We start from the raw sequence: 25,285 nt of genomic DNA, 5'->3' as shown, positions 1-25,285 counted from the left end.
AGCTGTCACACACAATGGATCAGTGAATCGGCTGCCGCTCTGGATTGTTTAAAATTCTGACGGGTTTAGACAGGTTAGGTGCAGGAAGAATGTTCCCAATGTTGGGGAAGTCCAGAACCAGGGGTCACAGTCTAAGGATAAGGGGTAAGTCATGAGGCGAGGAGAAACTTCTTCACCCAGAGAGTGGTGAACCTGTGGAATTCTCTACACAGAAAGTTGTTGAGGCCAATTCACTAAATATATTCAAAAAGGAGTTAGATGTAGTCCTTACTACTAGGGGGATCAAGGGGTATGGCGAGAAAGCAGGAATTGGGTACTGAAGTTGCATGTTCAGCTATGAACTCACTGAATGGCAGTGCAGGCTCAAAGGGCCGAATGACCTACTCCTGCACCTATTTTCTATGTCCCGGGCAATGGTCCTGCACTATTGGGGAGGAACTGGTTAGCTGAGATGAACTGGAAATGGAGGGGGGGGGGGGATGATGTGCACGCAGTGTGGAGCGAAGTTCATGCTTACAGGTCCTACAGCAATTTGAGTCGCTATTCCAACCTGGCGTCGGGACGTTCAAAGGTACCAAAGTAGTGATTCGAATCACCTCGGACGCCAGACCAGTGCACCACAAAGCCAGAGCTGCGCCGTATGTGATGCGGGAGAAAATTGAGAGCAAATTGGACCTTTTGCTGAGAGAGGGCATCATCTTGCCCGTTGAATTCAGTGTTCCGTCCTAAAAGCGGATGGCGCGGTCAGGATCTGTGGCGACTACAAGGTCACTATCAACCGGGTGTCCCTACAAGACCAATACCCGCTTCCGAGAGCGGAGGATCTTTTTGCCATGCTGGCAGGCGGCAAGCTGTTCACCAAGTTGGACCTCACTTCAGCCTACATGACCCAAGAACTGGCCAACGAATCCAAGCTACTGACCACAATCACCATGCACAAGGGACTGTTTGTTCACAACAGGTGCCCGTTTGGCATTCGATCAGCGGCCGCGATCTTTCAAAGAAACATGGAAAGCCTGCTCAAATCTATTCCTGGAACGATCGCATTCCAGGACGATATCCTCATCACGGGTCGGGGCACCGAGGAACACATCCACAACCTGGAAGAGGTGCTACGCCGACTGGACCAGGTAGGCCTGCGACTCAAGAAACCCAAGTGTGTGATTTTGGCTCCCGAAGTCGAGTTTCTGGGCAGGAGGGTTGCTGCAGATGGGATTCGGCCTACCAAATCCAAAACAGAGGCGATTCGACGAGCGCCCAGGCCCTGCAACACATCGGAGTTGCGTTCATTTCTGGGACTCAAACTATTTCGGTAACTTTCTGCCGAACTTAAGCACATTGTTGGAGCCGTTACACGTGCTCCTGCGTAAGGGTTGCGATTGGTTTTGGGGGGGACTGTCAAGAACGGGCTTTCAATCGGGCGTGTAATTTACTCTGTTCAAATAAGTTGTTGACCCTGCACAACCCCTGTAAGAAATTGGTTCTGACATGTGATGCATCGTCCTATGGGGTTGGGTGCGTGTTGCATCAGGGCAATGCTCAGGGGCAACTCCAACCTGTGGCTTATGCCTCTAGGTCGCGCTCTCAAGCAGAACGTGGATATGGGATGGTTGAGAAGGAAGCACTCGCATGTGTCTATGGGGTGAAAAAGATGCACCAGTATCTTTTTGGCAGGAAGTTCGAATTAGAAACGGACCACAAGCCATTAACATCCCTGTTGTCAGACAGCAAGGCTGTCAATGCCAAAGCGTCAACTCGCATACAGCGATGGGCTCTCACGCTGGCTGCGTATGACTACACCATCCGGCACCGGCCGGGCACTGAAAATTGCGCTGACGCGCTCAGCAGGCTTCCACTGGCCACCACTGAGGGGGCAGCGGAGCAAAGCGCTGAGATAGTCATGGCCGTTGATGCCTTTGACAGCGCAGGCTCCCACATCACAGCCCGCCAGATCAAAATCTGGACCAACAGAGATCCCCTCCTATCTTTGATTAAGAAATGTGTCCTGACTGGGGATTGGGCGCCCGCACACGGAGCATGCCCTGAGGAGGTCAGACCGTTTCACAGGCGGATGGATGAGCTCTCCATCCAAGCCGACTGCCTACTATGGGGCAGCCGGGTAGTCATGCCCCAGAGGGGTCGGGAAGCTTTAATCAGTGAACTCCACAGCAAGCACCCAGACATTGTTCTGATAAAGGCCATTGCCCGGTCACACGTTTGGTCGTCGGGAATTGATTCAGACCTGGAACACTGTGTTCGCAGGTGCACGACGTGTGCTCAGCTGGGAAATGCCCCCAGGGAGACCCCGCTCAGCCCGTGGTCCTGGTCACGCATTCACGTAGACTATGCGGGCCCGTTCATGAGGATAATGTTTCTCATCGAGACTGACGCGTACTCGAAATGGATCGAGTGCATCATTTTGAATTTGTGCACGACAACCACCACACTGTGGAGAGTCTACGTGCAGTCTTTGCGACCCACGGTTTGCCGGACATCCTTGTTAGCGATAATGGCCCATGTTTCACTAGCTACGAATTCCGGGAGTTCATGTCGGGTAATGGCATCAACCATGTCAGGACAGCACCATTCAAGCCAGCCTCCAATGGCCAGGCGGAACATGCGGTCCAAATCATAAAACAAGGCATGCTCAGGAATCAAGGTCCCTCCCCTTCAATGCCGCCTATCGCGCCTCCTGTGGCCTATAGGTCCTGACCGCATTCGCTCACGGGGGTCTCACCCGTGGAGCCCCTTATGAAACATACATTCAAAACTCGGCTGTCCCTCATTCATCCTGTCTTGTCCGACATTGTTGAAGGCAAGCACCAGTCCCAAAATGAATACCATGACCGTAATTCAAGGGGGAGATGTATAGAAATTGATGACCCCGTATTTGTTCTCAATCACGCTTTGGGGACCAAATGGCTTGAAGGTACTGTAATAGACAAAGAGGGGAATAGGGTCATCGTGGTTAAACTTAACAATGGGCAGATATGCTGCAAGCATCTGGACCAAGTAAAAAAAAAAAGGTTTAGCATGGACTCTGAGGAAGATCATGAGATGGTATTCACACCACTGTCAGTGAACGGCAACAAGAACATTCAGCAGCATGCACAGTCCCTGCGGTCAGCCCAGAATCACCACAGGGGACAGACACGCAGGCCAAGGCTCAACAGCCAGAGCCCCAACTGCGGCGCTCCACGAGGGAGCGCAGACCACCTGAAAGACTTAACCTGTGATCCCAATAAGACGTTTGGGGAGGGGGTGGGGGAGGGGTGATATCATGTATGTAACCTTCATGTAACAATACTGTATATACGAGAAATGCACACATTGACCACAGGGGGTGAACTTGTGGGAGACACTCCTCACCTGGTCATCCAGGTATATAAAGGGAGGTCCCACGTCCCACGCCGGGTCGTCACTTCTTGGTCCTGTGAATAAAAGGTGCAGGTCACAGAGTGACCTTGTCCATAGAATGTGCCTCGTGTAGATTTGTGGTATTGTGTAAGGACTTTACAAGTACAATATTAAAGGATATCTCAAGGTGGACTTTACAAATTGTGGTGGAGGGTTGGGGGAAGACATAGCAAAGATCTGTGGTGAGGTGGGAGTGAATGCCTGGTTGAAGAGGTGTTTTTTTTTTTAAAAAGGATGGTTGTTAAAATAGGGAGGGAGAAGTAGCAAGGCAGAGAGCACAGGGTTGGGTGGGGAAGCTACACAGAGCATGCAGAGTTGTGACTTTAAAGGGGAGTAGTAGTAATGCAGAGTCAGAGGGTACAGCCTCCGTCTTTCAATTTAGACGTTCGTTCAGATTAGGTGCAGTTAGATGGTGCAGCAATTTGAAAGGGAGGGTGAATTGATGCTTTGGTACAGGAATGCTACGTAGAGGATGGAAGTAATGGTGTTCTGGTACTTTGGGCAATTGAGGATTCTGGGTAAGCTGGAGGAAGGGAGGCCAGTGAGGAGAGTGTGAATGAAGGTGTCGATCAGATTTACCAGTGGAGGGAAAGAGTTAGATACAAGCCAAGTAATGGAGGCGGAAGAATAGACTGGACTGATGTGGTGCAGGAAGTTCAGGTTAGGGTCAATCACAACAACGAGGTTGCACATCATCTGGTACAGCCTGAGCAATCAGTTGGAGAGTTTAATGCTGCTGAGCCAGTGGTGTGTAGAGTTTGGAGCTTCAGTATGGCCGATTTGGAGCCTTGGAGTTGGTGGCCCAAGCTGCACACTCAAACATACTTAGGCTGGAACTTCTGCAGACTCTGCTGGCGCCCCACTGCCACTCCTTCCTCTCCTCTCCTCTCCTCCCTCCTCCCTCCCCCCCCCCCCCCCGTCTCCCAACCACCTCCGAGATTTCCTGCTGGAAGTGACAGGGAGTGTACAATTCCCCCCACAGTGCCATTTCCACAGGTGCCCGTGCTCTTATTTTAACACACCCGTAGTACAATAGCTCTGAAAAATCTCCAAAAATCTCATGATCACATATCCATTGCATTTATTGATAAAGATCAGAATTGGTTGGTTAAATATTCAAGTTGAAGCAATTGAGGCATCGTTACCTCTGGTGTCCCCCAAGGATCTATCCTTGCCCCCTCCTATTTCTTAACTACATGCTGCCCCTTGGCAACATTATTTGAAAACATAGCGTAAGTTTCCACATGTACAATGATGACACCCAGCTTTACCTCACCGCCATTTCTCTCGACCCCTCCAGTCTCTAAATTATCAGACGGTTTGTCCGATTGTTGAGCAAAAATTTTCTCCATCTAAATATTGGGAAGACCGAAGCCATTGTTTTTGGTCCCCGCCACAAACTCCGTTCCCTGGCCACTGACTGCATTCCTCTCCCAACATCTATCTAAGGCTGAACCACACAGTTCGCAACTTTGGTGTCATATTTGACCCTGAAATGAGCTTCGGACCACATATCTGCAGCAAAGCGAAGACCATCTATTTCCACCTCTGTAGCATCGCCAGTCTCCGCCCTTGCCTCAGCTCATCTGCTGTTGAAACTCTCATCCATGCGTTTGTTACCTCTAGACTTGACTATTCCAACGCACTCCTGGCTGGCCTCCCACATTTTGCCCTGTGTAAATTTGAGTTCATCCAAAACTTGGCTGTCTGTGTTCTAACTCGCACCAAGTTCCATTCACCCATCACCCCCGTGTTCGCTGGGCTCCTGGTTAAGCAACGCCTCAACTACAAAATTCTCCTCCTTGCTTTCAAATTACACCATGGCCTCGCCCCTCCCTAATCTCCTCATGCCCTACACCCAGAGATATCTGCTCTCCTCTAATTCTGCTCTCTTGAGCATCCCTGATTATAGTCGCTCAACCATTGGTAGTCGTGCCTTCTGTTGCCTAGGCCCTAAGTTCTGGAAATCCCTGCCTAAACCTCTCCGCCTCTATCCTCCTTTAAGCTGCTCCTTAAAACGCTCCTTGGCCTTTTTGGCCAAGCTTTTGGTCACCGGTCCTAATTTCTCCTTATGTGGCTCAGTGTCAATTTTTGTGTCTTCTAATACTCCTATGAAACGCCTTGGGACGTTTTACTACGTTAAAGGCGCTATATAAATACAAGTTGGTGATATTGAAAAAAAAACTATCTTTGGCTGCCTGAAGAAATAACCTGAGGTTTGCTGCCACCTTGTGGCCAAAAGATTCAGGTTTCTCTCCCAACAAAGCTACTGGTTTACCATAAATGAATAAATCACTACCTATTTTTAGCGCATGCAATTCCAAAATTTTAAACAGTTTTGGAGATCCCATTCCACAATTCATCCATTCTCCTCCCATCAAATCCCCCAAAACAGCAGCCTTGCTTTATAGGTAAAATCATGAGAAATTTTAGAACAACAAAAGACCATTAGGTTCAAATCAGTCCGATCAACCTCCACCGACCTCTCCCTTTTCACCGCATCAGTCAATCCCTTGTTTCTCCACAAACATGTCTAATTGGCTCTGACCACATTTATACCGCCCGCTTCAATCTCCTTCAATTCCAAGACTTGATTACCCTTCGGGTGAAACAGCAACCCCCAAATTCCCTGGTTACCCAAACTTTAATCCGATTCGAACATCTTATCTGAATCTAAAAAGATCCAAAGCAGAGGGATTAGGAAAGACTTTCATACAAATGGTTGTTGAAGATGGATCATGGAGTGGTAATGGCGGAGAGCTCTGTTGAACGCAGATAAACATTTGAAGCCGAGGAAGACACAGGGGCATAGGGAGAGTGAGGCAGTGCACTTACTTTTGGATTACGCTGGCAAAAAACCAGCACATATACGATGGGCCAAATGGCCACCTTCGGTGTATCGACAAATTGCTCTGTTGGAGTGGATTTTCGGACATAGCAAAGCATGATGGGGTAAGCCAACTATCTGCCTTTCCACTAAATGAACTTTGTACCAAGAAGCCTTTCTGCTGTCCCCGATATGAACTCTGCAGCAACAAGTGACTCCTGGCCAGGTGCAGGCCACTGTTTCATAGAAAGCTTTGCAACAGAATAACTAACCACAAAAGGAGATACAAAGGAAGGGCCCCCAAACTCTCGCCATGCTATTAGGTTTCATGAGGACTAAAAAGTTGTATGTAAATGAATTGCGTTGCCATATGGATTGATTGGTTGTATGTAAATAAATTTAAATGATTGCATTCCGCCCCCTGTAAACTGCTTATAACCCCGCGGCACAAGGCACTCGGGGAGAAGGTGTTCGCAGATCGCGGGACCTCAACTCTTCTCCCAGAGCTCTGTTAGCAATAAAGTTGTCTCTCTTACTTTACTAGTCTATGTGAATTTATTTTCACTAACAAATTGGCGTAGTCGGCAGGATACCGCAGAGCTGGATAGTCACATGACCCAGTAGAACGGGATAGTAGTCAATTTCTGACCACCCAGAAATTATACTGGGGGAAGCAGCTGGCCGGCGAAGTGGTATCAAACGAATAAAATAGATTAAGTGAGGAAAGAGACATAACTTGATAGTATGTGATGATATGTGATAAGAGTTAAGAAATTCAGACTGTAGTGACGTACAACGCAGACTGAAAGTAAAGTAATTAGTGATGCAGGGGTTGATTATTTTAGTCCAATGTTCAGAGAAGGTGATATAGAAATCGGTGCGGAAGGGAGATGATCACTCCAACCAAGAGCCGGACTCCGGTGGTTAGGAAACACATTAATCTTCGCGAGCAAGACAAGAGGTCTCTGCGAGGTGAATTGTGGGCGTGAGTATTTAAGTTCGGAAATTCCATAAACTGGAGGGGAATACAGGAACATAGAACAAACGTCTTCAATGGCAGGTAAGGAAACGGACATAAAATGTGGACCGCCCGGGTCCCTAATTAACTCTTACATGACCGATCGACAAGTCTGAATTAAAAAGCTACAGAAAGACGGCTGGGATCTATCCCAGACATTAGAACAACAACGAAATTGGATGGCAAAACAAAAGAAAGATAAAACCAAAAAGGCCGGAGTATTACTAGTACATCAGTTAGCAGGACTAATTGAGCAAGTAAAGGACGTTAGAGAGAAAAGGGAATGGGAAAAGAAATGCCTGGCATTAGAACAACAGATTCAGAACCGTTCCCAATGGGGGGGGGAGAAACAGCCTCACTGCCCCCTTACGAAGATTACCAAGGTGAGGCAACAGCCCCAGGTCAGGAAGATCTAGAAACCTTCCCGGCGGCGCCAGTCACCAGGGGAGGAACTGCAGCGAATCCCACTGCAACCTATAAACCATTTACCCCCGGCGAGAGACAGCAGATAATGGCATCCCTGGGTAAATTACAACCCTGGTGTGCGAATACCAAATTTTGGGCAGAGCTGGATGCAGTTTGGGTGGGCCACCAACTCCACTTTCGGTAATGCCCCTACTAATTGGAGTAAAATTACTACAACCAAACAACAAAAGGGGGAAGGAGCCTCAGAGTATAGTGAACGATTATTCCAGATATATCAAGAATGCTCTGGACAGGGAAACCCGGGTTGCAGCGACCGAGCATTTATCCAGGCATTAAAGGATGGACTATCCGCTGCACAACAGACCATTATAAAAATGGGAGTAATTGTAACCCAGGACTATGATGAACTGGTCAAGTGGGCTAGTGGCGTCCAGGGAGGGGGCGATGAAAAATCCCAAACAAAGATAAAACAAGAAAGGGTTTTTGCAGCAGGGACGGGGGGAGGACAGAAAAAGGGGACATGCCATAACTGCGGGAAGGTGGGTCACTTTGCCAAAGAATGTAAGGGGAAACGCATGGAGAAACAATGCACATATTGCAGCAAAAAGGGACATTTAGACGCGACCTGCTATAGTAAAAATGCCTATCCTAATAAGGCAAGGACCCTGTCAGAACAGGAATACCAGCAGTGGCAGGAGTAACAAAGCCACCCTGTGATGCCTGGCGGCCCCTGTACAAAGTAAAAAGGAGGAAAGGATATATGTGTCTGCACTAGTAGGGGGCCGACAGTGTGAGATGCTAGTGGACACTGGAGCCTCAATATCCATTACCAATCTACCCCTTCCCGTAACCAACAAAAAGGCTTTAATAAATGGAATAGATAGACGGCCAACACTGGCCTACCTGAGCACCACCCAAGTGGTGGAAATTGATAATTTATGTATACCCATGAGATTTTACGTATGCAAGAATCGTGAGGGAACAATATTGGGGAATGAGGTAATGAAGGAATTCCAAGCTCTGATTGATTGTGGCAAGGGGAAATTAACATGGCCAAAGGCAGATGGCAGTAAGGGAGATTTGGGACAGATAGCTCACCATATGGAAAGTTTAGGTGTAGCAACAGCCACAAAAACCAACTGGCATACCGAGACTGGAGGATATGGCGGCATTTGTGCCTCTGTGCCCGGGGTTTGGGCACAGACAAAAGTGGATACCGGAAAGGCGGACATGGACCCTATTAAGGTCCCTGGACCATCTAATAAACCACACCAGCAATACCCTATAAGACCCGAAGCCAGAACAGCAGTTGTAGAACTAGTAAAGGGACTAGTGGAAAAAGGTATCATAAGAGAAACTGTTAGCACCACTAACTCCCCAACATGGCCAGTAGGGAAGCCAGATGGGAGTTATAGACTAACCATTGACTACACCGCCCTTAATAAGGTCACCCCCAAACTATACCCGATAGTGGCCAGTCCCTCCACAATCCTTAATGGATTATCCCCTGAACATAAAATCTTTACAGTCCTGGACATAGCCAATGGCTTCTGGGCACTTCCCCTCGACCCAGAATCACAAGAGAAATTCGCCTTCGTGGTGGAGGATAAACAATATACTTGGACCCGATTACCACAAGGGTTCCATAATAGTCCTGCCATATTCCACCGAGTCATGAGCGATGTACTAAAACAAACAGAAGTACCGGCAGGAAATAGTATTTTACAATATGTCGACGACATATTAATAGCTTCAGAAACCAAGGAGGGATATCAGGCAACCCTATACCTGGTGTTACGAGCTTTGGAGACGGCAGGCCTTAAGGTCAACCCCAAGAAAGCCCAGGTAGGGAAAACCCAAGTCCTGTACCTAAGGTACTGCCTTTCAAAGGGGTTGAAAGAAATGCCCTCGGATAGGAAAAAGGCTGTCAAGGACATGCCGAGACCAGTAACAGTAAGGGGGGTGAGGAAGGTACTGGGTCTCTTTAATTACAGCCGGAACTTTATCCCCGAGTTTGCAAAGATTGCCGAGCCTATACAAAGACTAGTAAAGGGAGGAAAATCGGCCCTAGAGCTTATAGAGTGGGGCCCTGAACAAGAACAGGCGTATAGTAAACTCAAGTCCGCACTTGGATTGGGACTGCCTGACATGGGTAAAGATTTCCACATCCGCTGTACCAATGAAGATGGGTTCTATATAGCCGTGGTCACCCAAGATCATGGGGATAAAAGGAGACCTATAGCCTATTACTCCACCGCCGAAGGTCCGGTGGTGACCGGATTATCCAGATGTATAGCTGCACTAGATTGCGCAGCTTAGGCAGTTAAAAATAAGCGAGCTCGTGGTAATGACCGGAAACACCATTCTCCACACCAAACACACGTTGGTAGAAATGTTAAACACAGGAAAACTGAGAACCGTTTCGAATATGAGACGGGCAAAGTGGGAAGCAGTCCTCTTGCCACCCAACAAAGCAGTAACTATAATTAGAGATGTAGGGGAAAACCCCACGGAGGGCATAGTGCAAGAGGGAGAGCCCCACGATTGCAGGGACGTGGATATGGACATGGAAGAGGATAGAATAAAAGACACGCCCCTTCAAACCGCAGAACAAACCTTGTTTGTGGACGGCTCGCGAAAATACGTAGAGGGACTACCTCGTACCGGATGGGCTGTAGTTAACCAGGATCTAGAGACAGTCGAATCAGGGCGAATTAGTGGGGGGTCGTCAGCTCAGGTGGCAGAATTGGTAGTCCTCACCCGGGCACTGGAACTATCAGAGGGCAAGATCGTTAATATCTATACGGACAGTAGATATGCATTCGGGGTAGTACACGATTATATGACAGCATGGGGGAGGAGGGGTTTTATCACAACCAGCAGACATCCCATAAAACACCAGCTGAGAATAGAAGCTCTCTTAGCAGCCAGTAATAAACCAAAACAGGTAGCAGTCATTAAAATTAAAGCCCACCAAAGGGAACCGGACCGAACCAGTCCAGATTGGCGGAGTCACCAGGGAAATCAAGCTGCGGACTTAGCTGCACAAGAGGCATTTGAACAAGAGGAGTGTGAGGAAGCCTCAGTCAGTGCCGCTGGGGTCCGAGACGAACAGATAAGTATCGAGAAACTGCACCAGGACACCTCGGAGGAAGAAAGGGGTATGTGGACAAAGCAGGGCGTAACGCAAGGAAAGGATAACGTTTGGAGACGAAACGACAAGGTAATGGCGCCTGAATGCATACAGAATACCTTATTCGAGTTGCACCATGGCCTGTCCCATTTGGGACGAGAGGCCATGACCGGGAGTCTTGGAAGAGATTGGTGTTGGAAGGGGATGGGGAGAGATATTGTCAAACATTGCCATCGATGAGTTACGTGCGCACAATATAATCCAGGCAGGCCCATTAAAATTAAAATGGGACACCAGCCCTGTCCACAGGGGCTATGGGAACATTTACAAATTGATTTCACAGGTCCTTTCCCCCATCCCATAGAAAAAGATATTGCCTAGTGATTATAGATCAATTTATCCGGTGGGTGGAAGCTTTCCCCACACGTGATTGCACTGCCTCAACAGTGGCAAGGATATTGACCGAGCAGGTGATTCCCCAATGGGGAGTGCCTCTTCAGATAGATTCCGACCAAGGCACCCACTTCACCGGGAAGATTGTAAAAACAGTATGCCAGCTAATGGGCATAAAACAAAAATTCCACATCCCCTACCAACCGCAGAGTTCTGGAATGGTAGAAAGCATGAACCGTACCCTTAAGAACGCCCTGGCCAAGGCCATGCAAACGTCAGGAAGAACGTGGACAGAAGTATTACCTTTTATATTAATGAAGTTAAGAGCCACGGTAAACCGGACAACCGGATTAACCCCTTATGAACTAATGACAGGAAGGGCGATGCAATTACCAGAAAGTATCATAACAGGTAGGGCCGACATAGGCCCATTAAAAGACAAAATTAAACGGTATGTTTTGGAACTAAGCACTCAACTCAAAGGGATGCGTAAATTAGTAAGAGAGATGCTCAGAAAGGGCTTGAAAGGCTCCCTGACGTCCCAAGGGCGGACGTCGCGTCATGGTAAAAACATTACCTGAAAAACCAGGGTTTGCACCAAAATGGAATGGCCCATATGAGGTCATAATCAGTGGAGACACCTGTGCCTGTCTGGACATAAGAGGGAAGAGTGTATGGAAACATTGGATCCAGTTGAAATTGTACAAAGAAACTAATGAGTAAACATAAGACATGTGATTCACGATAATGTAACCAGGATACTTGTTTATGCACCCCGAACAGGTGACGACTGCAAGCAAGTCCAAATTACGGCTACTGCTAATGTGTAAATATTGTATTGTTTGAGCGTAACAAACATGTCAAGAGTAGGAATTGCAGGATAGTGCAGATGAATACGTGGCTTGAGCAGTGGTGCAACAGGGAGGGATTCAAATTCCTGGGGCATTGGAACCGGTTCTGGGGGAGGTGGGACCAGTACAAACCGGACGGTCTGCACCTGGGCAGGACCAGAACCAATGTCCTAGGGGGAGTGTTTGCTAGTGCTGTTGGGGAGGATTTAAACTGATATGGCAGGGGGATGGGAACCAATGCAGGGAGACAGAGGGAAACAAAAAGGAGGCAAAAGCAAAAGACAGAAAGGAGATGAGGAAAAGTGGAGGGCAGAGAAACCCAAGGCAAAGAACAAAAAGGGCCACTGTACAGCAAAATTCTAAAAGGACAAAGGGTGTTAAAAGAACAAGCCTGAAGGCTTTGTGTCTTAATGCAAGGAGTATCCGCAATAAAGTGGATGAATTAACTGTGCAAATAGATGTTAACAAATATGATGTGATTGGGATTACGGAGACGTGGCTCCAGGATGATCAGGGCTGGGAACTCAACATCCAGGGGTATTCAACATTCAGGAAAGATAGAATAAAAGGAAAAGGAGGTGGGGTAGCATTGCTGGTTAAGGAGCAAATTAAGGCAATAGTTCGGAAGGACATTAGCTTGGATGATGTGGAATCTATATGGGTAGAGCTGCAGAATACCAAAGGACAAAAAACGTTAGTGGGAGTTGTGTACAGACCTCCAAACAGTAGTAGTGATGTTGGGGAGGGCATCAAACATGAAATTAGGGGTGCGTGCAATAAAGGTGCAGCAGTTTTAATGGGTGACTTTAATATGCACATAGATTGGGTTAACCAAACTGGAAGCAATACGGTAGAGGAGGATTTCCTGGAGTGCATAAGGGATGGTTTTTTAGGCCAATATGTCGAGGAACCAACTAGGGGGGAGGCCATCTTAGACTGGGTGTTGTGTAATGAGAGAGGATTAATTAGCAATCTCGTTGTGCGAGGCCCCTTGGGGAAGAGTGACCATAATATGGTGGAATTCTGCATTAGGATGGAGAATGAAACAGTTAATTCAGAGACCATGGTCCAGAACTTAAAGAAGGGTAACTTTGAAGGTATGAGGCGTGAATTGGCTAGGATAGATTGACGAATGATACTGAAGGGGTTGACTGTGGATGGGCAATGGCAGACATTTAGAGACCGCATGGATGAACTACAACAATTGTACATTCCTGTCTGTCGTAAAAATAAAAAAGGGAAGGTGGCTCAACCGTGGCTATCAAGGGAAATCAGGGATAGCATTAAAGCCAAGGAACTGGCATACAAATTGGCCAGAAATAGCAGAGAACCCGGGGACTGGGAGAAATTTAGAACTCAGCAGAGGAGGATAAAGGGTTTGATTAGGGCAGGGAAAATGAGTACGAGAAGAAGCTTGCAGGGAACATTAAGACGGACTGATAAGTTTCTATAGATATGTAAAGAGAAAAAGGTTAGTAAAGACAAACGTAGGTCCCCTGCAGTCAGAATCAGGGGAAGTCATAACGGGGAACAAAGAAATGGCGGACCAATTGAACAAGTACTTTGGTTCGGTATTCACTGAGGAGGACACAAACAACCTTCCGGATATAAAAGGGGTCGGAGGGTCTAGTAAGGAGGAGGAACTGAGGGAAATCCTTATTAGTCGAGAAATTGTGTTGGGGAAATTGATGGGATTGAAGGCCGATAAATCCCCAGGGCCTGATGGACTGCATCCCAGAGTACTTAAGGAGGTGGCCTTGGAAATAGTGGATGCATTGACAGTCATTTTCCAACATTCCATTGACTCTGGATCAGTTCCTATGGAGTGGAGGGTAGCCAATGTAACCCCACTTTTTAAAAAAGGAGGGAGAGAGAAAACAGGGAATTACAGACCGGTCAGCCTGACATCGGTAGTGGGTAAAATGATGGAATCAATTATTAAGGATGTCATAGCAGTGCATTTGGAAAGAGGTAATATGATAGGTCCAAGTCAGCATGGATTTGTGAAAGGGAAATCATGCTTGACAAATCTTCTGGAATTTTTTGAGGATGTTTCCAGTAGAGTGGACAAGGGAGAACCAGTTGATGTGGTATATTTGGACTTTCAGAAGGCTTTCGACAAGGTCCCACACAAGAGATTAATGTGCAAAGTTAAAGCACATGGGATTGGGGGTAGTGTGCTGACATGGATTGAGAACTGGTTGTCAGACAGGAAGCAAAGAGTAGGAGTAAATGGGGACTTTTCAGAATGGCAGGCAGTGACTAGTGGGGTGCCGCAAGGTTCTGTGCTGGGGCCCCAGCTGTTTACACTGTACATTAATGATTTAGACGAGGGGATTAAATGTAGTATCTCCAAATTTGCGGATGACACTAAGTTGGGTGGCAGTGTGAGCTGCAAGGAGGATTCTATGAGGCTGCAGAGCGACTTGGATAGGTTAGGTGAGTGGGCAAATGCATGGCAGATAAAGTATAATGTGGATAAATGTGAGGTTATCCACTTTGGTGGTAAAAACAGAGAGACAGACTATTATCTGAATGGTGACAGATTAGGAAAAGGGCAGGTGCAAAGAGACCTGGGTGTCATGGTACATCAGTCATTGAAGGTTGGCATGCAGGTACAGCAGGCGGTTAAGAAAGCAAATGGCATGTTGGCCTTCATAGCGAGGGGATTTGAGTACAAGGGCAGGGAGGTGTTGCTACAATTGTACAGGGCCTTGGTGAGGCTACACCTGGAGTATTGTGTACAGTTTTGGTCTCCTAACCTGAGGAAGGACATTATTGCTATTGAGGGAGTGCAGCGAAGGTTCACCAGACTGATTCCCGGGATGGCGGGACTGACCTATCAAGAAAGACTGGATCAACTGGGCTTGTATTCACTGGAGTTCAGAAGAATGAGAGGGGACCTCATAGAAACGTTTAAAATTCTGACGGGGTTAGACAGGTTAGATGCAGGAAGAATGTTCCCAATGTTGGGGAAGTCCAGAACCAGGGGACACAGTCTAAGGATAAGGGGGAAGCCATTTAGGACCGAGATGAGGAGGAATTTCTTCACCCAGAGAGTGGTGAACCTGTGGCATTCTCTACCACAGAAAGTTGTTGAGGCCAATTCACTAAATATATTCAAAAAGGAGTTAGATGAAGTCCTTACTACTAGGGGAATCAAGGGGTATGGTGAGAAAGCAGGAATGGGGTACTGAAGTTGCATGTTCAGCCATGAACTCATTGAATGGCGGTGCAGGCTCGAAGGGCCGAATGGCCTACTCCTGCACCTATTTTCTATGTTTCTATAATCGCGTTACTCTATGTTGTCACGTGTGTTACCCACTAGCCCAATCAGTAGAGGCCCTGTTCGTGGCCACCCCTGGGTGGACCCCCCCCCCCGTGATCAGTTAGGGGGGAGTATGCACAATAATAGGAGACAAATGTATAACGCATGTTACGGATGAATCATACAATATCACCCAAGCCATTGATGCCATAAGAAAGCAGCTTGACGAGTTCAGACAAGGCCCAAAAAGGGGAAATAGCTGGCTTGACTGGCTATTAGGGGGATCCTGGGGGTCCTATTTAAAGCATGGAGTAATTATTCTTGTTGTAATAATAATTACTTGTTGCTTGATTATCAGATGTTTTAATACCTGCTGTAAAGTCATGATGGCCCGAATAGTGCCGGTTGCCAGCATGATCACCGGAAAAGGACATCTGATGGGAACACCCAGAGATGCCGAGGAAGACGGAGCGGACGACGCAGGCACAGACCACTACTTATGAAGGGTAGGCTAGAGCTACAGGCAAGGCAGGGAAGTAACATGCCTCGAAGGTAGGCACTGAGCCACCTTCATTGTAGTCATCTGGATTTCGTGAACATCCTCCAGGACCAACAGGGGGAACTGTTGGAATGGATTTTCGGACATAGCAAAGCATGATGGGGTAAGCCAACTATCTGCCTTTCCACTAAATGAACTTTGTACCAAGAAGCCTTTCTGCTGTCCCTGATATGAGCTCTGCAGCAACAAGTGACTCCTGGCCAGGTGCAGGCCACTGTTTCATAGAAAGCTTTGCAACAGAATAACTAACCACAAAAGAAGATACAGAGGAAGGGCCCCCTAATTCACACCATGCTATTAGGTTTCACTAGGACTAAAATGTTGTATGTAAATGAATTGTGTTGCCATATGGATTGATTGGTTGTATGTAAATGAATTTAAATGATTGTATTCCGCCCCCTGTAAACTGCTTATAACCCCGCAGCACAAGGCACTCGGAGAAGGTGTTCGCTGATCGCGGGATCTCAACTCTTCTCCCAGAGCTCTGTTAGCAATAAAGTTGTCTCTCTTACTTTACTGGAGTCTATGTGAATTTATTTTCATTAACAGCTCTAAAATTCTAAAAGCTTTGATTAAGTCCATTCTTGTACATGAAACACAAAATGTTAGCATGCAGGTACAGCAAGTAATCAGGAAGATAAATGGAATGTTGACCTTTATTGCAAGGGGGATAGAGTATAAAAGCAGATAAGTCCTGCTACAACTGTACAGGGTATTGGTGAGGCCACACCTAGAGTACTGCGTACAGTTTTGGTCTCCTTATTTAAGGAGGGATATACTTGCATTGGAGGCAGTTCAGAGAAGATTCACTAGGTTGATTCCTGAGATGAAGGGGTTGACTTATGAAGAAAAGTTGAGCAGGTTGGGCCTATACTCATTACAGTTTAGAATGGTGAGAGGTGATCTTATTGAAACATATAAGATTCCAAATCCAAGGGACTGCCTATGATGATGATGATGATAAGATTCTGAGGGGGGCTTGACAGGGTAGACGCAGAGCGGATGTTTCCCCTCGTGGGGGAATCTAGAACTAGGGGGCATAGTTTCAGAGTAAGGGCTCGTCTGTTTAAAATGGAAATGAGAAGAAATTTCTTCTGACGGTCATGAAACTTTGGAATTTTCGACTCCAGAGAGCTGTGGAGGCTGCGTCATTGAATATATTTAAGGTGGAGAGTTTCTACAGGTACATAAAAAGGAAAAAAGAGTGGCTAAAGTAAATGTTGGTCCCCTAGAGGGTGAGGCTAGGGAATTAATAATGGGGAACAGGGAAATGGCAGAGACTTTGAACAAATATTTTGTATCGGTCTTTACAGTAGTAGACACTAAAAACATCCCAATAGGGGCTAATCAAGGGGCTATAGGGAGGGAGGAACTTAATACAATCACCATCACTAAAGAAGTAGTACTCGGTAAAATAATGAGACTAAAGGCAGACAAGTCCCCTGGACCTGATGGCTTGCATCCTAGGGTCCGAAAAGAAGTGGCTGCAGAGATAGTGGATGCATTGGTTGTAATCTATCAAAATTCCATGGACTCTGGAGAGGTCCCAGCGGATTGGAAAACTGCAAATGTAACACTCCTATTTAAAAAAGGAGGCAGACAGAAAGCAGGAAACTAAAGACCGGTTAGCCCATCATCTGTCGTTGGGAAAATGCTGGAGTCCATTATTAAGGAATCAGTAGCAGGACATTTGGAAAAGCATAATTCAATCAAGCAGAGTCAGCATGGTTTTATGAAAGGGACATCATGTTTGATAAATTTGCTGGAGTTCTTTGAGGATGTAACGAGCAGGGTGGATAAGGGGGAAACCAGTGGATGTGGGTGTATTTAGATTTCCAGAAGGCATTCGATAAGGTGCCACATAAAAGGTTACTGCACAAGATAAAAGTTCATGGGGTTGGGGGTAATATATTAGCATGGATAGAGGATTAGCTAACTTACAGAAAACAGTGAATTGGGATAAGCGAGTCATTTTTCAGTTGGCAAACAGTAACTAGTGGGGTGCCACAGGGATCGGTGCTGGGTTCTCAACTATTTACAATCTATATTAATGACTTGGATGAAGGGACCAAGTGCAATGTAACCAAGTTTGCTGATGATACAAGGATTGGTGGCAAAGCAAATTGTGAGGAGGACATAACAAATCTGCAAAGGGATATAGACAGGCTAAGTGAGTGGTCAATTTGGCAGGTGGAGTGTAATGTAGGAAAATGAGAGGTTATCCACTTTGGCAGAAAAAATAGAAAAGCAAATTATAATTTAAATGGAGAAAAATTGTAAAGTGCTTCAGTACAGAGGGACCTGGGGGTCCTTGTGCATGAAACACAAAAAGTTAGTATGCAGGTAGAGCAAGTAATCAGGAAAGGCAAATGGAATGTTAGCCTTTATTGCAAGGGGGTAGAGTATAAAAGCAGAGAAGTCTTGCGACAACTGTACAGGGTATTGGTAAGGCAACACCTGGAGTACTGCATGCAGTTTTGGTCTCCATATTTAAGGAAGGATATACTTGCATTGGAGGCTATTCAGAGAAAGTTCACTAGGTTGATTTCAGAGATGAGGGGGTTGACTTATGAAGATAGGTTGAGTCGGTTGGGATTATACTCATTGGAGTTCAGAAGAATGAGGGGTGATCTTATCGAAACATGATAGAGAGGGCTCGACAAATTGGATGTAGAGAATATATTTCCACACATCGGGGAAACTAAAACTAGGGAGCATAGTCTCAGAATAAGGGGCCGTCCATTTAAAACTGAGATGTAGAAATTTCTTCTCTCAGAGGGTTGTGCATCTGTCGAATTTCATGCCCCAGAGAGCTGTAGAGGCTGGGTCATTGAATATATTTAAGGCGGAGATAGACAGATTTTGAGCGATAGGGGAATAAAGGGTTATGGGGAGCGGGCAGGGAAGTGGAACTGAGTCCAAGATCAGACCAGCCATGATCTTATTGAATGGCAGAGCAGGCTCAAGGTGCCAAATGGCCTATTCCTGTTCCCATTTCTTATGTCCTTATTTCCTCCTTCCCAACAACAAATTGCTGATACCAAGGAATACTAAGCTGGACAACAAGTCATGCTAACCACCCAGATTCCACCTTCCTACAGCACCCCAGTTATCGTACCTGGTTAGCATCATATAGCAAGCCATTCTTCAGCTGAAGCAAGGCGAGCCGAGCTAAGACTGAGGAACGCTGAGAGTTCTTGCTGAGCGATACCAGCAGTGCCTTATGAGCCTCTTCTGTCCGACCCAGCTGGTAGAGGGAGTCTGCGGACAGAATTCGGGAAACCTCGTCTGATGGATCCAGCTCCAACAGCAGCAAGGCCAAGTAATAAACACCCAATGCATCCCTAGGAGAAAACAAATGTTTTGGGATTTAATAATCAAGGTTTTATTCCTTTAAAACCCATCAAATATCAGAGTATATACAGCACAGAAACAGGCCATTCTGCCCAACCAGTCAGATCAGAACATTTCTTTTGTATTGTGGCCTTATACTTACTAGCCTGGGGTCAAGTATAAAATACCAATATTTGGAACGCACAGAGTGCAACCCCTCAATGATTTATATATATATATAAATTGATTTATAAATCAATCAGATTTTCACAGGAATAATCCTGTCATTTTCTATGGATGGCGAATAGCGGGCAGTGCACATGCTATTGTCCGATGTGCTCCTGGTACGCAAGGCTCTATGCCAGGTAGACACTTTGTATTACAAAGTTACCTCTATAGGTAATGCTGCCCCGAGAGGCAATGGTAAAGTAAGAGAGACATTGTATATACTTCCAGAGGCATGTAATACTATACTCGATCCCGGATTCTAGACCAATGGCAAATGGTAGCTATCCATCCTGCCAGTCTGTTCTGAATTCCCAGCCTACGAGAAAGAAAAGGAGAAAAAGAAAAATAATAAAGCAACTTGTTCAGCTCTTATAAAATTACTCGGGACTTAAGACTATAGGATTAATGGGAAAATATTGACAAAGGTGAATCAGGAAAGGGAAATTTAGCAGATAAATCCCTCAACAAAAGACATCAAACCAATATCCAGTTGCTGTTAAGAAAGGAAATGGGATATGTTAGATTGTATGTTTAAATAAAAGAATGGAGTGTAGATCAAATTTGGATTTTCAGAAGGTACCCTATAAGGTGCCACACGAGGTTGTTAACGCAAGATTAGGGCTCATGGGATTGGGGGTAATATATTCGCATGGATTGAGGATTGGTTAACGGACAGAAAACAGAGTCGGAATAAAGGGGCTATTTACTGGATGGCAGGCTGTCACTAGTGGAATACTGCAAGGATCAGTGCTTCGGCCTCAGCTATTTACAATCTGTATCAATGACTTAGATGAAGGGACTGAGTGTAATGTATCCAAGTTTCCTGACCATACAAACCCAAGTGGGATATTAAGTTGTGAGGAGGATGCAAAGAGGCTGCAAAGGATAGACAGGTTAAGTGATTGGGCAATAAGGTGACAGATGGACGATAAATGTGGGGAATTGTAAAATTGTCTGCTTTGGTAGGGAGAATGGAAAAGCATTTTTTTTTTAAAAAGGTGAGATACTAGGAAATGTTGGTATTTGGGGATGATTTGGGGGTCTTTGTACACGAATCACAGAAAGGCAGCATGCAGGTACTGCAAGCAATTAGGAAGACAAATGGTACATTAGCCTTTATTGCAGGAGGGGAAGGAAATTTTGCTGCAATTATATAGGGCTTTGGGGAGACCACACCTGGAGTACTGTGTACAGTTTGGTCTTCTTACCCAAGGAAGGATACACTTGCCTTAGAGGGTGTGCAACAAAGTTTAACTAGTGATTCCTAGGATGAGAGGGTTGTCCTATGAGGAGAGAGCGAGTAAAATGAGCCTGTATTCTCTGAAGTTTAGAAAAATGAGGGGTGGTCTCATTGAAACATGCAAAATTCTGAGAGGGTTGACAGGATAGATGCTGGGAGGTTGTTTCCCCTGGCTGGAGTGTCTGGAACTTGGGAGTCATAGTCTCAGGATAAAGAGTTGGATATTTAGGACTGAGATGAGGAGAAATGTCTTCACTCAAAGAGTTGTGAATCTTTGGAATTCTCTCCCGAGAGGGCTGGGGATGCTCAGTCAATGACTATAATTCAAGATGGAGATTGATAGATTTTGGACGCCAAAGGATATGGGGATAGTGCTGGAAGATGGAGTCGATGTATATAGTCAGCCATAATCTTAATGAATGCTCGATTGACCGCATGACCTACTCCTACTTATGTTCTTAAAGGATGCTTTCTGGTTACTTTATAGAGCATTGGTCAGTCCACATCTGGAGTACTGTTATGAATCTATGGAACCTCACTGTAGGAAAGATAAAGTAGAGCAGAATAATTGGGAAAATAGAGAATAAAACGAAGGAGGATAACTCCTTGCTGGACTGGAAGAGTGAGGAGCGATACAATTGAGACTCGGAGTCAATTTGGACGATTTGATATGGGTCATCCGAACAAGGGAACAGAAGTCTAAGCTGAAAAGAGATAGAATTAGGTGGAACGAAAGGAAGCATTACAACATTGAAGGTGGCTGGGTTGTGGATTAAATTACAAGGAAGGTTGTGTGGGAAGGTAGCTTATATCTCACCAAAGTTCAAATTGAACAAGTACCTTGAAGAGAAACACATTTGTTACAACTTCTAGACAGCAAGGTGAATTAGATCAACCCATGGTCTCTTCCAGTGTGAAGATTTTCTATATTTCTATATTCTAAGGCACTTCACGTACAAGGAATTACTTTGAAGTGCACCGACTGTTGATGTTTGGCAAACACAGCAATTATTTTGCATGTAGCAAGAGTAATCAGGTGCATGAGCAGTTAATCCATTTTTGACGAGAGGACTCGCTACTCTTCTAGGTAATACCATGGGATTTATACAGGCAACAATGTGATGTTCACATTAGTAGCCTGCAGGACGATCCCCAGCATCAAGGAAGATTCACAGGCAGATTGGAAAAGATATGATTTTGTACCAACTACACCTATATAGTAATCCAGGTGTTGCTGCCAATCTCCAAACCCACACAATAAAAATGGAGTGAATTTGGAACACAAGAAATCAGTTCAAATTCTCGGATCAGGTTATGCTTGAACTGTAAAAAAACACTAGTTAGGCCACAGCTGGAGTGCTGTATGTAGTTCTGGTCACATTACAGGAAGGATGTGGTTGCACTAGAGGGGGAACAGAGGATATTTAAGAGGATGTTGCCTGGACTGGAGAATTTTAGCCATGAGGAAAGATTGGGATTGTTTTCTTTGGAATCGAGGCAGCTGAGGAGAGACGTAATTGAAGTGTATAAAATTATGAGGGGCCTAGATAGAGTGGACAGGAAGGACTAAAATAATAGGACTAAAGGCAAACAAGTCCTCTGGACCTGATGCCTTGCCTCCTAGGGTCTTAAGAGAAGTGGCTGCAGATAGTGGATGCATTGGTTGTAATCTACCAAAATACCCTGGATTCTGGGGTGGTCCCAGCAGATTGGAAAACTACAAATGTAACGCCTATTTAGAAAAGGGGGCAGACAAAAAGCAGGAAATTATAGACCAGTCAGCCTAACATCTGTCTTTGGGAAACATGCTGGAGTCCATTATTAAGGAAGCAGTAGCGGGACATTTGGAAAAGCATGATTCAATCAAGCAGAGTCAGCATGGTTTTATGAAAGGAAATCATGTTTGACAAATTTGCTGGAGTCCTTTGAGGATGTAACAAGCAGGGTGGATAAGGGGGAATCAGTGGATGTGGTGTATTTGTATTTCCAGAAGGCATTCGATAAAGGTGCCACGTAATAGGTTACTGCACAAGATAAAAATTCACGGGGTTGGGGGTAATAGATTAGCATGGATGGAGGATTGGCTAACAGAAAACAGAGAGTCGGGATTTTGGATCATTTTCCAATTGGCAAACAGTAACTAGTGGGGTGCCGCAGGGATCGGTGCTTGGGCTTCAACTATTTACAACCTATATTAATGACTTGGATGAAGGGACCGAGTATAATGTAGCCAAGTTTGTTGATGATACAAAGATGGGTGGGAAAGCAAATTGAAGACACAAACAATCTGCAAAGGGATATAGACAGGCTAAGTGAGTGGGCAAAAATTTGGCAGATGGAGTATAATGTGAGAAAGTGTGAGGTTATCCACTTTAGCAGAAATAATTGAAAAGAAAATTATAATTTAAACGGAGAAAAATTACAAAGTGATGCAGTACAAAGAGACCTGGGGTCCTTGTGCATGAAACACAAAGTTAGTATGCAGGTACAGCAAGTAATCAGGAAGGCAAATGGAACGTTAGCCTTTATTGCAAGGAGGATACAGTATAAAAGCAGAGAAGTCCTGCTACAAATGTACATAGTATTGGTGAGGCCACACCTGGAGTACTGCTTACAGTTTTGGTCTCCGTATGTAAGGAAGGATATATTTGCATTGGAGGCTGTTCAGAGAAGGTTCATTAGGTTGATTTCGGAGATGAGGGGGTTGACTTATGAGGATAGGTTGAGCCTATACACATTGGCGTTCAGAAGAATGACAGGTGATCTTATTGAAACTTATAAGATAATGAGGGGGCTCAACAAGGTGGATGCAGAGAGGATATTTTCACTCATATGGGAAACTAAAACTAGGGGACATAGTCTTAGAATAAGGGGCTGCCCATTTAAAACAGATGAGGAGAAATTTCTTCTCTCCGAGGGTTGTAAATCTATGGAATTCTCTGCCCCAGAGAGCTATGGAGGCTGGGTCATTGAATATATTTAAGGCGGAGATACAGATTTTTGAGCGATAAGGGAGTAAAGGATTATGGGGAGCAGGCAGGGAAGTGGAGCTGAGTCCATGATCAGATCAGGCATGATCTTAGTGAATGGTGGAGCAAGCTCGAGTGGCCAAATGGCCTATTCCTGCTCCTATTTCGTTAAGTTCTTATGATCTATTCCCTTTAGCAGAGGGGTCAATAACCAGAGGGCATAGATTTCAAGTAAGTGATTGGAGGTTTAGACAGGATTTGAGTATAATTTTTTTCACTCAGTGTAGTGAGGGTCTGGAACTCACTGTCTGAAAGGGTGGAAGTGGCGGAAACCGTCACTGCATTTAAAATGTACTTGGATATGCACTTGCAGTGCTATAACCTTCAAGTCTACAGACCAAAAGCTGGAATGTGAGATTTAGCTGGATAGCTCTTTGTCGGCCATAACAGACACGATGGGCCAAATGGCCTCCATCTGTGCTGTAAATTTCTATGATCATTTGTCACTAGAAGCTGTTTCACAATGGGGATTTAGCCACAATGTCACCCATCCCCCATACAGTTCATCTGATGATAAAGTAGCTCAGATCAGCTTGGCTCAGTTGGTAACACTTGCGCCTCTGGGTCCAAGCCCTAGTTCAGGACTTAAAAGTAGGCCAACAGTCTGAATGAGTAATGACAGCTATATGAATTGTGTGTTATTTTTCTGATGGGACATTAAACAGAGGCCTTGTCATGCACCTGACTTTTATAGAACACCATATGGTGGAAGACGAACAGGAGGTCTGGCCAATACCGACGAGCCTATTGTTAGATTTGTTCTCAGGATGTGGACGACGCTGGCAAGGCTGCATTTATTGTCCAGTGCTAGTTGACCATGTAGAGTGGGACTGGACAGGTGGAGATGGCAGGTTCCCTTCATTAGTGAACCATTGGGTTTTACCATAACCACTAGGCTGTTGTCTGCTGGTGTGGAATTGCTGCAACATACTCTGCTCTCCAAAAGCAACTCATTTATGTGAACCGCTTGGAAACATTTTCAGATCTTTCCACAGGCTGAAGTACAGTAAAGGCGATTTCACAATGAAGCACTGAGCTGCCTATTGTTGACTGCACACCCTTTGATTTTTGAAAAGTAAAATCACCCACCGCATTCTGGAATCACTCAATATAAATGCAAATATTCAAAGTACTGCAACAGTCTAAGCACAAATTAATTTGAACTTCATATAAGAACATAAGAAATAGAAGTATTTCGGCGCCTCCAGCTTGCTCTGCCATTCAATAAGGTCAGGGTTGATCTTCTACCTCAACTCCACTTTCCTGCACTATTTCCATATCCCTGGATTCCCTTAATATACAATAGTCTATCAATCTTTATCTTAAATATACTCAATGACTGAGCATCCACAGCCCTCTGCCATAGAGAATTCCAAGACCCTCTGAGTGAAGAAATTTCTCCTCAAAGTCAAAGGTGCCATCTTTCGGATGAGACATTAAACTGAGGTCCAGTCTGCTCTCAGGTGAATATAAAAGATCCCACGGCACTCTTTCGAAAAAGAGCATGGGAGTTCTCCCCAGTGTCCTGTCCAATATTTATCCCTCAACCAACATCACAAACAG

The 25,285-nt window shown here is 45.5% G+C and overlaps 1 protein-coding gene across 1 annotated transcript in view; it reads right to left on the bottom strand.

Moving 5' to 3' along the window:
* The window catches only part of ttc34 (tetratricopeptide repeat domain 34), a 153,224-nt gene that overhangs the window by 125,528 nt on the left and 2,411 nt on the right, over nt 1-25,285 (bottom strand). The window contains exon 2 of the mRNA XM_070860476.1: nt 19,011-19,236. Within this exon, the coding sequence (XP_070716577.1) occupies nt 19,011-19,236 (226 nt within the window). The remainder of the gene's footprint in view (nt 1-19,010; nt 19,237-25,285) is intronic.

The sequence above is a fragment of the Pristiophorus japonicus genome, chromosome 18, assembly GCF_044704955.1.
Source record: "Pristiophorus japonicus isolate sPriJap1 chromosome 18, sPriJap1.hap1, whole genome shotgun sequence".
NCBI lineage: Eukaryota > Metazoa > Chordata > Chondrichthyes > Pristiophoridae > Pristiophorus > Pristiophorus japonicus.
Note: the sequence above shows the minus strand (reverse complement) of the source record. Positions and strands in the feature narration are given on the sequence as shown.